This window comes from Temnothorax nylanderi, unplaced genomic scaffold, assembly GCF_030848795.1.
Source record: "Temnothorax nylanderi isolate EJ_2023f unplaced genomic scaffold, tnyl_v1.0 TNYL_tig0193_pilon, whole genome shotgun sequence".
Lineage (NCBI taxonomy): Eukaryota > Metazoa > Arthropoda > Insecta > Hymenoptera > Formicidae > Temnothorax > Temnothorax nylanderi.
This window is the reverse complement of record NW_027249255.1, coordinates 85732-103136: the sequence shown is the minus strand read 5'-3', so window position 1 is coordinate 103136 and position 17405 is coordinate 85732. Positions and strand designations below refer to the sequence as shown.

The following is a 17405-nucleotide window of genomic DNA, read 5'->3' as shown; positions in this document are numbered from 1 at the left end:
GAGAAAAATGCTTTTTGAATTTCCATAATAATGATGGAATTGTTTTGCTTTGATGTATAAAGTTTTGCATTAAACTTTATGCACAATTTGTCTCTTGTGTGCGCAGTTTATTATAACTCTTGCCTCGCGCATTCGACATTGTTTACGTAATCCGACTGATATCATACGGGAATGATACGTGACGCGAATCGGGATGATAATAAGAGGGGTGCGCAAGAATATGTTAAATGCGATAACTGTATGGTATTTGTTTATTTAATTACGATAAGCTAATGCTGACTGCAAATAACATTTCCTTGAAACGAGTGCAAAATAAAAAATCAGTGCAAAACGAAGAGATACATCAAATTATCGCGTGACATAGAAACGGAAAGTTTCTCTCCTCTTTTATGGAAAACATTGGAGAAAAATATCGAAGCCAATAATATTATTATTTTTTTTTAAATAATTCCCCCAGTTTATAAAAATATCGCTGTATATAAAGTTATATGTGACTTCTTAAAAAGTAATAATAAAATAGCGAATAAAGCCTTACGCAATTATACTTACACAATTTATTTAATTTAATTTACTATAGATAGTTATTATTATTGTTTTCTTTAGGATGCATGTATTGCATTTGCCTTAAATAGGATTTTTTATCTTTGGTTTCAGTTTCAGAGGCACAAAAGTCATCAAGTGCTTTTCCTCTCGCGATAACGAATTTGGTATCATCGGTTATATTATCGCTTACGTGCACATCATTACTGATGTACTCGGAAACTCGGTGTATTATCGCAGGATATGCCTTTCACGCCTAGAAAAACATTGCTATTTCTTCGCAGGATGCGATTACGGGACTGATTATTAAAGAAATCGTAATAATAATATCAATATCGCGGTCGCCGTTCTATCAGCGACGGGACGATAAGCAAATGTGAAAAGATCGCTCTCGTAACGTTAACTTCAATAAATGTACGATAGATCTGTTTGCGCAACGGTAATTTATACCGAGTAAATTACGTCAGCATTGAACGAGACTGCCAGATTTATGCACCGGGCAATTTATTTTCGCATCTGTTTATTCGCAAACAGGTAGCCTCCGCCCCCGCAGGCTACACAAACGTTTCATATGATTTGGATAATGACAGTCGGTGCGCTGTATTTTTCCCCCCCGCTCGTTACACGAGATTCCATTATTCCGCGTTTTCCACCTAATTGCGCATTCGCGCGCAATCGTAATCGGGTGCATTCGCCCCCGTTTTGACGTCATCCCGACAACTGCGAAATAGTTTGTTCAGAAGGAGCTGCACGCTTCGCTGATTAAATTCTACCGTCGGTCACTGACAGCACGGCGCTCCAACGACTTGTTTCTGCGCCTGTGCCACTCAATTACAGTCACGTTCAGCCTTGCGCATTTAACGGCTCTGCGTAAGGTCGGAAACCAGTTTTCACACATTTTTCATCGGTCTCGAGCAATTGACTTTTCACCGTTTTATCCACGACAGGTCACGTTTCGTCTAAAAACGCTTCAAGGTCTTTTCACGACGATGACGCATTATTAAACTATGTAGCTAAAGATACGGATAGGCTGGACCGTGAATGGTAGTAAGTGGAAACGTTTCTCCATCATAGATCCTTGCGATCCGATAATGGAGTAGTCTGAAACGGTATTTCGTCGTACAGATGCTCCGTGTTATGGTCCAAGTTTGTCTGCAGACGTATCAGAGTTGCCGATGGCCGGTCGTAATGGCCGTCTTGTAACAGATCTGCGATTCGCAATAAAAGAATCGGTTGAGAATCTTAGAAATAATATCTTCAAGAAAGAATATACGGCTTATTCAAAGTAACAATTGTAACCTTTTGGAGTAAAATTGAAATAAAATCGTTCGTGTTATATACAGATTGTCTTTAGTCTTTACTGTCGCTGCTATTTGTAGACTTTTTTATCAACTTGGAGTCTAATTTTTTTTATTACGATTACCGTGCCTCGCATTTACACAGATTTAGTAAAAAGTAAAGCGTAAACTTACCGCGTAAGTTACCAGAAATTCGCAGGCCGATCGTAGCGGCGCCGTTAGCGTAAGTATTCAGCGATTCAATGCCGTCGACCGTCAGTATCGTTTCCGGTTCTGTATTAATGGCAAATACCGGACTCGCGCGGATCGGGGGTGCTGGTGCTGAAATCATAACAGTATCGACGAACATAATACACAAGTGCTGGATTGCAGCGCGAGATGATTATCGATTATTGTCTATTGAGCACAAAGGGCTCAATATCGCGGCGCATATAGTTTTCGACGAGATAGCTTTCTCACTGGCTATGATGGTCAGGACTATCCTCAAAACGGCCAGACTCATCCGGGTCAAGGACACGCGAATTTCACTGACAGTCCAGGAGATAATGTTCCTGCTGTCAAGCGAACGTATAACTCTCGATACTCACGGGGCAGAGTGGCAGAGTTCACTACCGCGGACGTCCTTCCGCCGTTCACGCTCTCGCGTTCCTGGCCTTTGGTCTTCTCGTCGTCGTAGACGGCAAGACGGATGGTCTCGAATAGCTTGGAGCGCATGTGAAGCACCATAACCACCGCGAGCGAGGTCAGGCCGAGGGAGACGATTGCGGCGACGACGATCAGAGCGATGTCCAGCGGAATCGGCGTTGATGTTTGAATGTCGTCTGTCGCGGTGACAATATAGAGACATTTTGTTAGAGATCGAACGTCGTAGGGATATCTTCGTGCGTATTTCCGAAGTGTCACGAGACCGTACCTTTGTGAACGGTTTTCACGTAATCGATATTCGTGCTTTCGTCGCTTTGGACGTGTCTGAGAAGAGCGTCCTTCGTCGCGAACTTTTGCCTATCCTTCTCAACGTCCCTTCTGCGTTCGGGAACGGAGACCAAAACGATCACGGGCCGAGCAGTGGTGGAAGGATCTTTCATTTGCGTTTCCTTTACTGAGTCCTCTGTTCCTTGAGGAGGGGCCGCGATCGAAGCTGTTGCCGGACTCGTCGTTTCCGGAATGTAATTCATGTCGTTCCAACTGTCATTGATACCTGCAATTGTAACTAAATATTACAAGTATATAATACTGCAAGCAATACTACAAGTTTCAATTTTGCGTACATTATTAGTTAATTATTAATTATTTAATTACGTCAGATTAAGATAATCTGTCACTGGCGCGAGAAACAACAGTTATCGCATATCATTAACGTCACACGTGGACGTGGCGAACGTGTCGGATTATATTTGCTCTCTTCACGACGTGAAAGTAGAACACAAGTAGAAACATGCTTTCTAACGCTAATTTTAATCGATAATTTTTTCTCGAGTTCGCCCGTTTGAAAGCGTGAAGATCCTACATCATCGGGCAGACAGTTGCGCAACCCTGAGGCGTAAATGATTCCTTCGATTAAGCGTATTATTTCACCTTCCGTTTGGCGCTCGGTGGTCCCACGCGGCACCGAGACAACCTCCGTGCGCTCCGTATTACTAATTCCCGGTGTTTGCGGTAGACGGTCGGTAGTAGAGCTCCGCAAATAAACGGGCGACGTTTGCTCGACTGAAGAGGCGTCGTCGTCGGTGCAGCTTCCGGTTACGGCATCACAGACATTATTTCGGTTTTGACATGTGCATTCGTTTGCACAACCCGGGCCCCATTGCCCGATCGCGCAACGCTCCTCGCATCTGCGCAAAGAAAGAGCATAATTTTTTACAGTATCACTTGGCTTGTTGCCTCGAGCTATACTCTTTATTGCTCAATAAACATCGGCCATTGATACACTTGAACGCTCACCGAGATCCTTGGAGTCCTGGAGAGCATTGACAAGTGCCGTTCACAGGATCGCAGGTACCGCTCTCACCGCAGTTGCATACTTGCATACATTGCGGACCCCAGGATCCCGACGGACACGCTGCGAAATGAAATTAATACATAAATAAAACGTTAATTATTTAATATATTTAATCATTTAATACATACATAAATACATACACACATAAATGTATATATATGTCATTATTATTAATCATTATGTCATTACGATTAATAATTAATTTAATATATACATATGTATACATGTATCATGCACGTTTCTGATGTAGATTGAAGTAGAAAATGTGCTATGAATATTTATCCAATTCGAAATGGTTATTCATCTACAAACTGTTATTCATCTTGTTTGGCTACTGATCAGATTTCACTCTTTTAGATTTTTATCTCTCGAAGGACGTCTCAATTTGAACAGTTTATGTGATTTTTATGTTTTCTTTCCTTTTTTTATTTTTAATAAACAAGTATTCCAAAATTATGGTATAATTTATAAACTTTAAACATTTGTAGATGGATAATCATTTTGTATTGGACCCATATAGGATATTTTCTACTTCAATTTACATCAGAAACATGTTCCTTTAGTTTGTATAGTAGTATAGTCCTGTATATGTGTTAAGAAAACGATACTTGATACCTCGTTAACTCTACGTCTATGCAATCATTATGCAAACTGCCAAAAGAAGTTTCTATTTTAATCTATACAGTATCAACGTATTTTACGGATAGTTGACAGCCAAGATGAAAAAATGATGCAATTTCCATGTAAATGTGGGCTATTAAGCGTTTCGTAAATACAGACGAGCGAAATTAATAAGTCTGCACGAATCGGATTGTAGATCGTATCTGGCGAAATGTTTAAGGCGAACGTTTGTCATACATCGCGAATGTCTCTTATAAAGCATTGACGTTCGCGATTGCGTTATGCGAACGTCGTACGCGATGTATCTGATCGGCTGCACGCCGCCCACGACCTTCTCGAACGCTCAACGGGAAAGTAGCGGCTTCGTAACTTCCGGGCTTCCGCAACTTTCGAAGCGTTCCCCGATCGTATTGACGCAACAGTTGCGTGCAATCCGCGACTTCGGTTTGTTTGACAACGATAAGCCAATCTAGAATCCGCGATTTATCATCAGCTTTTGTTATAAGCGTGATTTTTCCACGAAGGGCTGCACAAAAAAGACGAGAAAATAAAATTTCGAGAAAATTTTCATCATGCTGCAAACAGCTAAGCTTCATTAATGTTAGTTCGAATATTAAAGAGTGAGAAAAATTAAAATTAAAAAACTACTGATAGTGAAAAAGCAAATCTATTTTATCTTTTTCTCCTTTCGCGTTTTACGGTAAAAGACCAAATGAAATTTTTAATAGCTTTTATTATGTCGTTGTTTTACAACAACCGTGATTATGCCACTTCGTAGCGGCACACGTGTGGGCTAACATGTTTAACGAGATGCGTTGTACGAACACGAGAAACTGCGACTCATTATTATGACTCTCGTGTAGAAGTACTATCTACTGGAAACAGTCATTTCACACGCGCGTTCTCGCGCGATCGTGGAAGGTCGGTACGTTTCATGGAGCGTGAAATTTCTCATTGCGTTTTGCCGCTACCCGTTTCGGATCTGTTCGCTCTCAATCTCGTTTCACAATCGCGCCGCGCGCGCGACGCATCGCTTATTTTCTTAATTCCAGAATCTATTTTCGAACGCGAATCGTTGCGAAATTAAACACTAGAGAATTATACGGACCTATTAATTATACAGACCTTCGGAGCTCTCCGAAGTTGTATATCCACCGACCTCGCATGTTTATATTCAGCACTGTTTATTGCCTCGGTTTAAGTATACTTTTTCGAAATGTCATAGCGATTTATCGGCACCTAATTAGCACTGCAAACATTATCCCGTCCGGTTTGATAAATAGAAGATGTTGCCAATCAAGGAATTCATTTCAATGACCTTCTAAAACACTTTCGTTGTTTCTTTTAAGATAATATCTCTCCGGGGTCATTCTGGTGTTTGGTATTGACAGCGATATTACGGATAGAACATCGCCTTAAAGTAAACACCAAATGTCACGCGATTAAAATTCAACACATAGTTGCTATATTATATTATTATATTGGAATGACAGTGTGTTGATTTTTAGCTTGATTAAAATGAAGACAATAAACTTGGAATTGTGTTGTACCAGGCATATAAAAAAGATATCGATGAGACTTACAAATATAATGAAAAATATTTCAGTTTCTTATTTCTAATGTAATTTTTCTGAAACGCGTTATTCAACCGTGCTGAAAGGTGATTAATGTATCTTATTAAGTTCACAATCTTAGGATACATTTCAATTACGTAAAAATGTAAAAAATACAGGTTTCAACGGCTGATGATAAGTATCTATTAGAAATACATTAGCAAATCTTGAGTTGGATGTTTGGTGAAGAGAAACGGAGAAACATTGCTCAATGATTGCTGATTTTACTCCCGGAACTCACCACGGGCGCAGTCATCTCCGTAATATCCAGGGTCGCACTGGCATCTGTTCGGTGCGACGCACACACCTGCCACACATTTTTCGCAAAACGGTAAGCAGCTCGCATCCGTTTCCGCACCGCCGAGAGCCGTCTTTTTGTACCCCTCGCAGCATTCCTCTAGAGTCCTCGATTTTTCCTCCTTCTACATATTTTGAAATACACATATTATTTCGTTTATGTAATTGATCTATAAAATTAAGATGTTTGTCGTGTCAAAAGAGCACTTTTAATTTCAACAATCACGTCAGAGGAACGTTCACGATTTCGACAACCGCTAATAATTCTTTATGATACCTATTCTCGTCTCGTCACGTTGATATAATAATTAGATGATTTGACTGTCTGACACCTATATTATTAGCATAAGACTAATCAAATGATATTAGAGAGAAAGAGAGGATGACGACATATTGTGTTTTTTTATTCGTTTTGAGAACGATTTCACCGAGATGACTCCAGCCACAACGAAGAATTCCAGAGATAAGACGATCGTTACGTCACTCTCTAAAGCACGAGATTTCGATCATTGGCGAGAGTAAAAGTGAGAACGGTTTGGTGCGGAATGCAGAGAGGGCACGCGATGGTAAACGAAGGGGGATCACAGGGAAAAACAAGATGAGGAACACACGCGTAACGAGTAACGAGTCCCACCTCGCAGCATCGAATTGATCGGTCACACATGCCGAAACAGCACATAAAAATACCTGCGATACGATGGCAAACAGAAACGAAATGTATTGCGAACGTATATTGAGAAAATAACGGCCGATTTAATTTGAATTATGTCTTGTGAGAAATAAATTTATTCGTTTCTTTTTACTTCCTGCTACATATTCCTTGAGATTCTACGTAATACGTCTCGCTGTTAATATTTTTATAAATTTGATTTTTATTTTGATAAAACTCTCTAATAACGATTGATTATTATTTTCCAAAGATTTGTTATTATATGATTTTTTGGGGGAGAGGATGGAAACATTGAAGATTGAGTATCAAAGACTCGAGCGATAATAAATTCTCTCTGATGTAATCCGTTGTAAGAGGATACGCGCGCGAAAACTGCTGCTGCAATAAAATAGCCTTTTCTTCTTTATGCGAACGTCATTACATTTCGCCGCGCGGTTTACTGCTTACCGCGTTACGCGAATTTCGTCTTAAACGGTGCGGCGGATCGATGTGCCACATACAATAGCGTTCATCCGATATTCTCTCCTCGATTTTACATTTTACTCGATTACGGACGAATGTCTGGTTTGCAAAACGGGTAGCGCACTTTTATGCGCATTATTATGCAAATTCCGCACCGCCAATTTTTCAACTGGACGTTCGACACGACGTCAAGAAGATAACAACTTTATAATGTACCATTACGAACAAGGTATCTGATACATAAATCAAATTATATGCAAACTGATTGATGTACATGTCCCGAAATTTGAGCGCTCTCTTTTGCTTTCACTGCAGCACTCATGCAGGTTTTAATGTCTGTATTGATATATTACACATATATAATGTAAAATATATGTGTATGTATCAATACAATAAATTGTATATATTAATGTATAAAATTATTGTCGGTCTTTTAAATTTATTTCTCATGATTTTCTGAACATTAAAAATGACCCTTTATGTAAAATACATAGAAAATATATTGAAATTATGTAATCAATCTATAAGTAAACAAAAATTGTAAACCTAATAAATTAATTAATTCTCGAAAACAAGGAATAAAATATTATTTTTAATTATTTTACTTGATAAATAAATTAATTCTTGAAAATAATAAAACAAATAAAACATTTTTTAATTATTTTTGCAGAATCCCAATTAAAATAATATAATATAGTAATAATAATAGCTAAAGATTTAATTTTAAAACTGACGTTTAAACTGACGTTTCTCGTTAAATCGTACAATATTGAACTCGGGCGGAGCGTTTTTATTTATATACCATAATTTAATATTTAACGTCGAGCGGACCGGTAATTTCTATATACGTAAAACCTTAGCTGTAAAACCCATTAAGTTAATTGATGAACATGTTCCGTGTATCGTCGTAAATCATTTCAAATTGTAGATCTTTACGGCGCGGCGAGAGCTACCAGATGCACTGGAAACTGACGTCAAAGTTTTTTTGTTCCCACTAAACGCCGTAACTGACATGATTAATTCGCGGTGCAAACCTTTCGCTTGCGTAATAAGACTCTCTTTCACAAAGAGGAGAGATAATGTTATTGATTACAATATTGCGCTCAATCATATAACCGCATAGTGGACCATACTATTTGTACGTGTGTTTTGATCGACATTATCGATTTCAGAAATCTCGTGATGCCCGATAGTGTCATCTCGATAGCATCTGAATGAGTCTGTTGTTTTTTTATAGAACAAGCAGATTTATAATTACAACAAAACGTTATCCGGCAATGCATATTATGCAATTGCATAATAATTTCAAAGTAATCCCATAGCATTGGAAACATATTCAATTAATTGCATTATAATTATATTAAACAGCGTCTGTAATTATATATATGGAGATGTCGCACATGATATAATTTTATTAAGTATAGGTACAGACAACATTAATAATTTAAAATTGATAATGTTTTATGATCCGTTTTGTAAATATATATGTTTTAAGCGCGTCCTAGATTAACATTGTAAAATATCTCTAAAAGTTTAACTTAATAATATAATGTATCCTGATTTATATCTATGCCTAGCACGTAAAAGTTTCTTTCTCTCTCTCTCGCTCTCATCTAATGCTTATGCGTTATTACTCAAAAGTTGTGCAATTCAGACGTTTTCTACAACATAGTAGAAAACGCCAAGTGACCTCGACTTGTCCAACGGTAATTTTCCCTCATTATACAATATTATCCTGCTCGCATTTTTTGTTCAACGTTCCTCTTTTTTTCAAGTCGGCCGTCAAGTGACATTGCTATTATAAATGCCAACTACGTCATACGTATATCAGTGTATCTTATTGAATGTAACAGCGACTTTTTAATTCGATCGCATATGAACGATCCCTTATCGCGCTGCGTTACTTATATATTTATAATACGTTTTCTCTGAGAAGTTAATGACTTCACTTCTCACATACCGCGGCCTTTATTCGCCCATAATTCTCCGCGATCGGTAATTACCGGCATATTACGTTTTAGCGTCATTCCAGCTTCATTCCCGACTAGTAACTTCAATCTCCTCGAGCGAGACGGCTCCTACTTAATGACGGGGATTGGATAGAAAATAATGCATTCGATTCGTCGCGCTTATACCGACGTTTTAAATAGCGTTACAGTTTTACGTTAGATGATTCATACGTTCGTCAGCCTCCAGAAACACATCTGGTAATTAGAGAAGCAAATGATTACCTTCGCATAACGGCACCTACGTTGGAATTCGCGCCGCCGTTGAATCGCTCTTATACGGGCGTTGCATTATCAATTGCACAGCTCCTTACGTAGTCGGCGCGCGTACGCGCGACGACGATGTTTCGTGGTATGCTAACAAGCCGAAACCTTCGATCGCGCGGCGTGGCGAATTCATAAGGCATGGATCCGACGAGTAGATTCGCGGCTTCGATAAACGCCGGATTGGTGAAGCGTCGATGAAAGCTATAATTGTTTTGCATCGTAATTCCGCCGCGTACACCACCGTTGTATATACAAATCGCGATAATACGATTTACCTCGAGATTACCTCGAAAAGCTCTAAGTAGGTCAATAGTGGATATAACAAGCAGAAGTTTCTATTAGCGTTAGATCTCGATTGATTAACGCGAATCGTTGTTGAGAATTATAGAAACTGCAACTTATTGATTAGGTGCCTATTACGCGGATAAGTTATCAGGGTATCCTTTGAGGGGAAATGAGAATACGCTTCAGTTATTTGCCTTTAGTTCTAATATGCGGCTTTATAAAAAAATCTCATATTTTCCACTTTTTTAAAAATTATATTACATAGGAAATCTAGTGCAATGTAATAAAAAAAATTCTACTACAATATAAAAAGAACATAATTCTTCTTTACGTGAGGTAATCTCTCGATTAATAATTTAATCTCTCGAAGTACTTCACTAATTATATTGCATTGTATAATTAACGTTAATTTTATTTTTAAATTCGCAAACTGTCATTCCAGTTTTCTGAAAAAAAGTTAGATCTACTAAATGCACATTAAATAATTTATAAGTGATAATTATTTACACGCAAAGATTTATAAGATCGCTCTTCGCTGAAAGACACAATTTGTACAGAGATAAATATCTTCTTTACCGAGAAGGAAAAAAAGAACTTTTAAAACAGTACAATAATTATAGCAGCGTACGTGACGCACTATCGATAATGGCGAAACATCCTTTTTTTCTCGTATAGGCTGCATCAAGTAAGTTCATTGTCCACACTGCAGTAAACCGCGTGCAAAATGCCTCACGTCCATACGTATACGTGTATACGTAAACGTATGCCCGTGCACCATACTTGGCCGTGTGTTATTACATTGCGGGCGTTCTCGTCCCAGGCGCGGAGAGATATACGCCTCACACGTGAAAATTTCCATTTTAGGCTGATCGTTTCCTTTCGACTTTGATATGACGCACGTCGCGGCGCGGCCGCGGTGCGGCATGCCGATTACGAAACGCGCTAGCGCGCGAGCGAGATCATTTCACTTCCGGCCGATATTCCTCGCGATCCGCGGGTGCGCGGCGAACACGCACGAATTTTCAAAGCCGGCCCGAGATTCCGAGCTGCCTCGTTAATCTAATTGGCGGACGAGCGATTTGTCGGACTTGTCGTGAAATCCGATGAGAAAGCGCGAGTTTCTCCCGTGCTTCGCGGATTTTTACACCGCGAATTAAACTAATTATATCATAATTAAATAAATAATAATTAAGGTTTTTAATTGTAATCCTTTCTTGAATCCGATATAAGAAGTCTTTGCGTATTTAAATAACCCTCGATAACTCATGGCAATATATATGAAAATTTTTATCTCTAGATTTATGCATATCTATTAATTTGAAATATTTCGCATTCATCATTCTGAATTTTTGCAATCTTTCCCTGGAGATTTCGGCCTTTGACATTCTTTTGCTCCTCTCAGGTATATCTTGACGCAGATAGACAAAAATGACAATATATTATACATTTTTCTTATTTTCTCTTTTTTTCTGTAAGAATGGACAGAACGATTAACACAAAATGTGACTGTTCGAATATTGAAAATTAATCTCACTGAGATTGTATTCTCGTACGATTTTATCTCTCGGAATTGATGTTACTCGGGTGACGACGCTCGAGGATGACACGAGGTTCGTCTGGTCGATGACACGTGGTGTTTTTTACACATCAGTTACGTCGTTCACTGAGACCTTGTTTACATACGCTATGCACGTCACGTCTCATCGTCATTAAACGATTCATTTTCGTGCGGCTGAGTTATCAAGTGCCCCGGCGCTCGTAAATCGCCATCGAGATTTCACATCGAACTTTATTACGTTCGCGCCTCGGTAATTCGTGCCTTAATTGAAGCGATATCGGCGCCCGAGAGCTCTCGTTGAATTACGAACATGCCTGAATACCCCCGATTGAATACCTTACTTGCGTTGCGTTGCGATTGCATATTTAGACGCAATCGATCGCGTAATTTCACGCAATACCCCGTTTGTCCGCGTTACTACACGATTAAACACGTGTACTTCTTCGGAATGATATCTATTACCGCACAAAGGCCGCGATATCCGTTCCCTCCTGCGCACCCGCAGAGAAATTGTCCTTATCATCTACCCGCGATGCGCCGAGTTAAGAGTTTCCGCAAATTGTCGACTTCCGGCATTTCCCTTCTTCGAGGGTACCGTTGCAAAGATTCGTTGCAAAGTTGTGCGAAGTCCTTTTCAGCTATAATAGCCCGCTTCTGGATTGTTTCGTAATGCCGAGACGGGACAGGTTCCTCCTTCTTCTTCTTTCGGCGCGATTCGTCAATTCCGCATTTCACGGGGCGTAATTGCGGCTGCCCCGCACCCGTCCCTGTTCCCACCTCTCGCCCCGACGCTCAAACGCGTACGTGTACGTGCTCCGGTGTACTCCGGATTTTCTTTTTTATTTATTTTACTTAATCAGAGAGGCGGCTGCTGTGTTAATACAGACTTTCCCTGTAATTATCTCGTATCGACGGCAGGGGCGAGAGAAAGAGAAAAGAGACGGGGAGAGCGAGGATGTGGCGCGGCACGAAAGAAGGACGGAGAGTAAGAGGTAAAAGCGGAAGAATAGACAGGTTCTTTTATAGCGTCATGTATGTGGAACGTTTTGCCGCACAGGTAACCTGCCACGCGAGAAGTATTTCGTCGATCGTTTTCCATTCACGCTGTGCTTGGGAAACGACATTTTTCCATAACGAGGCGTGGAAATGTGGGGGTTTACGTAACTTCTTCCGCGACGCAATTCCGCTGACGTTAGAATAAATTACGGATCTATTGTCTCGCGAATGTATATCTCTTTTCCATTTTTTTTGGCTTCGATCGTTGCGGTTTCGATTATAAGGATTCTATCTTGCCATCGTTGCGCTAGCTCCATATCGCCAGTTAAGTGAGTTTTAAGTTTCAGGTTTTAAATTTTATTCATAACTTTATATGAAATAGATCGTACAAACAATCACACTAATCCTTTGATGGAACGATACTTTCTTGCCTGTTACATGCTGAAGCCTTCCGCGAAACCAATCTTACTTGCTTGTGGCAACGTCTTCCGGTGTGTGTAAGATTAACATATTTTCCTATTCCTTTGAAAAGTTTGAGAGAATGGTTCTTTTCCCTAACTTATGAGCTAGAATCATCCGTTGATGATGAATAAACAATAAAATTGCATGCGTAGGTATCTGCGTCGGAAAAATTTGATTCTTTCAATGCAAATGTGTCTGTCATTACTGAATTCTCTAATTACTGTTTCTCCAATCTTCTGATATACTCGAGATATGCCACCAAATTCATTGAGAAAGAAAAAAAAAAAAGATTGAGAAAGTAAATATTCATGGAATTTCGAAGAATTAATTAAAACGCTAATATTTTCGAATTTAATTTTTTCATGAAAAATTATGTATGAAGCAACAATTATTCACCATAGTCCATATGTGAATGTAAAATAATAAATGTTAATAATCAATTAATGTCTCTTCCTAAATCATCAAATAGCGAGGCTGAGGTTTCGAGCTATGAAAGGATTAATATTTAATATCTTGGACCGCGAGACTTACCTTCGCACGATATCGTTGTCGTAGTTCGGTCCACGTCTTGGGGCATCTCGGGGGAATTTGTAGGCACCAGGTGAACGAGTTGACCACGACCGGCTCGGTGTAGGTCTCGTACGACGTAACTGTGTAACTGTAATGTACGATTGATTAGCCACCGACTGGTCCCGCGACTCCCTTATCGGATTTACAGCGGCATGCGGCGAGGTGTGAGCATAATAATGATTTATGTACGTGTTATGCATGCCGGCTGCATTGTCAAGGCTTGCAGGTGAAGGTCTCTTAAAAAATATCGAACTGTATATTGCTTGAAAATTGAATTATCGCTTAAGTCAGTTTTCAATGATCTACAATTTGTGTCAAATTTCAAGAAAGAATCTTATTTGTAATTTTATATGTGTATTTTATTATAAATATATTTTTATATTATGCGTGTATATATTCTGACTCTTCAAATATCTTTTGCACGATATATAAGATTAGAAGTAGAATTCTATCCTTAGCTCTGACACAAATTACAGAGTATAAAATGAGCTTTATCTAACAATTGCACATTATTATTGTATATCTGTATTTTGATACTAACTTCTCTATTCTTGAGCACACGTGATCCCCGGTCAACGAGTTGGCGATCAATACTGTTTCAAACACCGTGATCAGGATGAAGAACCACGAAACCTCCGAGAGACTCATTTCAGTAAAATTGCAGGATCTAAAAGATGTCCCTCGATTGGATTCTCTATAAAGACAGTGTAAATATTAAGGAGCATTTTGTATAACATACTTACCGCGAAAAGGATGGAGGTATTTTTTGGGTTTCAAACACGATTTCTTCAGAAGAACCCACATCGAAGAAACCTCGGTGGTTGTCGGCGTTGCCCAAGTAAAAGTGACCCTTCCATCTTCTCGTGTATCACCAGCCGGAAGTCGGCTAACCGACAGTCGAAAGAAAAAAACTGTTATCGAATAGAAAGTATCTCATATTTTAATGTCAATGATTTCAAATAAGTGAACTCAGACGTAATAAATGAATTCCAATAATCACATGTGTCGTAATATAATAATTTGAGTGTTGTAAATTATAACAGTTTGAATAAGAAAAATTCCGTCACGCGTCTGCGGCCGTATTATCGTGACCACTGCTCGGACATTCGTACAGGGTATGGTCGGAAATACTCGTCGCAAATGCGTGCGTGATATAAACGTCCCCTCCGAAAAGATATATTCTCTTTGAGAGGAAGTATTAACTAACGCCAATCGTGACACGGTGCAAGTGTGACATTGAATATTGAATATGCGTCAAGTACGAATGTCAAAGTGTCGCGGGAATAATGCAGAATATTTTCACGACGGAGTATAAGATATCAGACAGCGATCGATATTTGATATTAGCATAAGAAAGAATCTATTTTGAGTAGCGAATTTCCGAGTGATAATTTCCGAGATAATTTAATTATTGATTATATCTGATTGACTAATTAAGCCGCGATGGTAGAATGTCTCATCGTTTATATTAATTTGACGTATTTATAACTGACAGTATAAATAATGACGTCATTTATTATTCACTTGTAATTCTAGGAGCTATTTTACTCACCGTTTTTAAATCAAATGATAGATTGTGAAAACGATGCGAAAGAAATAAGAGTTTCACGGTTGATTAGAATAGCTGCCACGGTACGTTAATTCGTTTAACTAATACTAATGCTGACGAAGGCCGCACGAAATTTCACATGTGCCATATAGCGTAATGTTTTTCTAACCGTTATAGCGTCACATGGGGCGGGCAAAAAGTCATAGAGATGTTCGTTCAAACGCGCCGGCCAGCTGTTCTAGCCGTGAGAATTGTGTATGTTTCTAATTTAGAACTATTACGACAGAGTCAGTTCTAGCATTTCGAAATAAATTTTTTCGAAATAACGTTTTCTAACATCGTAATACGTGCGTGAAAGTTAAGATATATGGATACAATGCGTAATTTAATTATTTTTATAACGTTCTACAAAAACGAATCGAGTAGCACTCGATCGAATTTCTCTAGAATTTATTTTTATTTATTTATTTATTTTTGGTAAAAGATAATCTCATTTTGAATGGCTCGCGCCTAATCGCAATGCGGAAGAGAAATAAAATTTCTTTAAATGGATTCTGAGGGTTAACTGGTCACAATACTTGGTTTTTTTCGGCGTTTTATAACTTGCTATTTTATGATACTCGCGCATTTATACAACGAAATTGCCAAAATAAGGTTTCGTGACAGATTTATGTCGCATTTCTCACGGAAGACATTAATAATTTAAACCGGCGCAATTAAGATATAAATTTCAAGGATATTTATTTCGTAATATTAATTCAGAGGTCGTCAACTTTTTCGTCCACACAAAAGTCTCTTCGAACATCCTATTATGTATCCGCGTATCGTTGCGTAGGTATCAGTGAGCGTTGTGTATCAAAATTTTCATATATGCAAATGCAATGATATCATACGGTACAACGACCGTATTGTAATCACAGAATTGATACGCAACGATGATACGATACGCGGATGTGCAACAAGTCCAACTGTATATCCGTCTGAAATTCACCCTAAGCGGTATGCGAGAAACTCGAACGGCAAATGTCGCGATTACACAATTTGCAATTATCGAAACGCCTATAGGCCGAGAACGCACCGAGCTTTATGTATAGGATTGTAAAACCAGCAGTGAAAATGTAGATGCAAATTGGCCTCGTCGATGTTACCTGTTTACATTATGCGTTTCACCGAGCTCCTTTACGAGCGATTATGTAATTATAATCAGTACGACTGCGTGCCGATTAAGCTGGAAAAATATACAATTTTTTTCTTGCGATAGTTTACGACGAAAGGAGTGAAGAAAATAAAGTGACGTGTCACTGCAATCGTCCGATCGTCCCGCAAAAAGGAAAAGGATATGCGTCACATTATCGCAAGTTGGGCGTGCAATTTTAACGCATTCGTCATGCGGGCTAATATCTACGTGTGAAAAGAATCCTTCAGTTCCATGCTATTCTTTTCTCTGATAAAACGGATTCTAATTACTGTTGCAGCAATAATAAAATATAATAACGGTAAATAGTACCAACAGCAATTCGGTTCCATCGTTTACGTGTTACAAAATTTTCCTGCGAAATTTTTCCTCTAACAATTTATTTCAAAATTCATGTAATTAAAATTCTGACAAAATTTATTGTACATATAGGATATAAATTCGTTATATATACATTTTAGTAATTCAGGCGTGACGTGTGAGAAAATAATTCTATTTGCCCTTTACTTACCGCAATATACTCTGGCCTTCGATTTAATCCACGCGATTTTATCCTGTATCGCTAATCTCGGTTCACCATTTCTCACAATTTTCTTAAAAAAAAAAAACACGCACGATATCGCGTTTGAGATAAAATTCAAATCAACTTCTTATTCCACGAGAAGCTTCTGCTTCACGCAAAGTGACGCCGCCGTGTCGAAATAAGCGAAACGCGGGACCATGTCGCTGCTCTTTATCTCGCGAGGACGCGAGTATCATCTCGCGGTTGCACGCAGTTGTGCACGATCTTGCGGCGCTTTTTTTTTCCCTCTGATCTCGAAGACCGATCTCTCGCGAGGGCCGAGCCCTCGGCTCCGGGAAATGTCACTGTCGCTTTCACAGAGCGATTCGCAACTGGGCTCGTAACGAGCAATTGGCGTCGCCGGTACTCGGAATGCACTTGTGGCACAATGAACTCCGACCCTCCGACAACTCCGACGAGCACGACGACTACGACAACGATCGCGTGGAGGGGTT

General features: G+C 39.2%; 1 protein-coding gene across 9 annotated transcripts; it reads right to left on the bottom strand.

The window, feature by feature from the left end:
* Positions 1 to 237: 237 nt before the first annotated feature.
* LOC139778727 (uncharacterized) lies at positions 238 to 17356 on the bottom strand. 9 transcript variants are annotated; one of them, XM_071716809.1, is made up of 12 exons: positions 16900 to 17355; positions 16342 to 16421; positions 14388 to 14530; positions 14186 to 14311; positions 13606 to 13732; positions 6313 to 6493; positions 3780 to 3897; positions 3414 to 3670; positions 2752 to 3048; positions 2426 to 2659; positions 2013 to 2159; positions 238 to 1748 (listed from the first exon to the last, which is right to left on the bottom strand). In XM_071716809.1, the coding sequence occupies exons 4-12, from the start codon at positions 14290 to 14292 to the stop codon at positions 1609 to 1611; spliced, it is 1608 nt and encodes a 535-aa protein (XP_071572910.1). In that variant the 5' UTR covers positions 14293 to 14311; positions 14388 to 14530; positions 16342 to 16421; positions 16900 to 17355; the 3' UTR covers positions 238 to 1608. The 9 variants fall into 9 exon arrangements, with proteins under 9 accessions (XP_071572910.1, XP_071572908.1, XP_071572907.1 ...); XM_071716807.1 differs by lacking the exon at positions 16342 to 16421 and having other exon boundaries at positions 14388 to 14555; XM_071716806.1 differs by lacking the exon at positions 16342 to 16421.
* Between the last annotated feature and the right edge of the window lie 49 nt (positions 17357 to 17405).

Coding starts and splice junctions, on each gene's coding strand:
- LOC139778727 (XM_071716810.1), bottom strand. CDS start 14,292: ATGAGTCTCTCGGAGGTTTCGTGGTTCTTCATCCTGATCACGGTGTTT. Junction 6,494..13,605: donor GACAACGATATCGTGCGAAG/GTAAGTCTCGCG, acceptor CAAAATATGTAG/AAGGAGGAAAAATCGAGGAC. Junction 1,749..2,012: donor AATTTCTGGTAACTTACGCG/GTAAGTTTACGC, acceptor TGCGAATCGCAG/ATCTGTTACAAGACGGCCAT.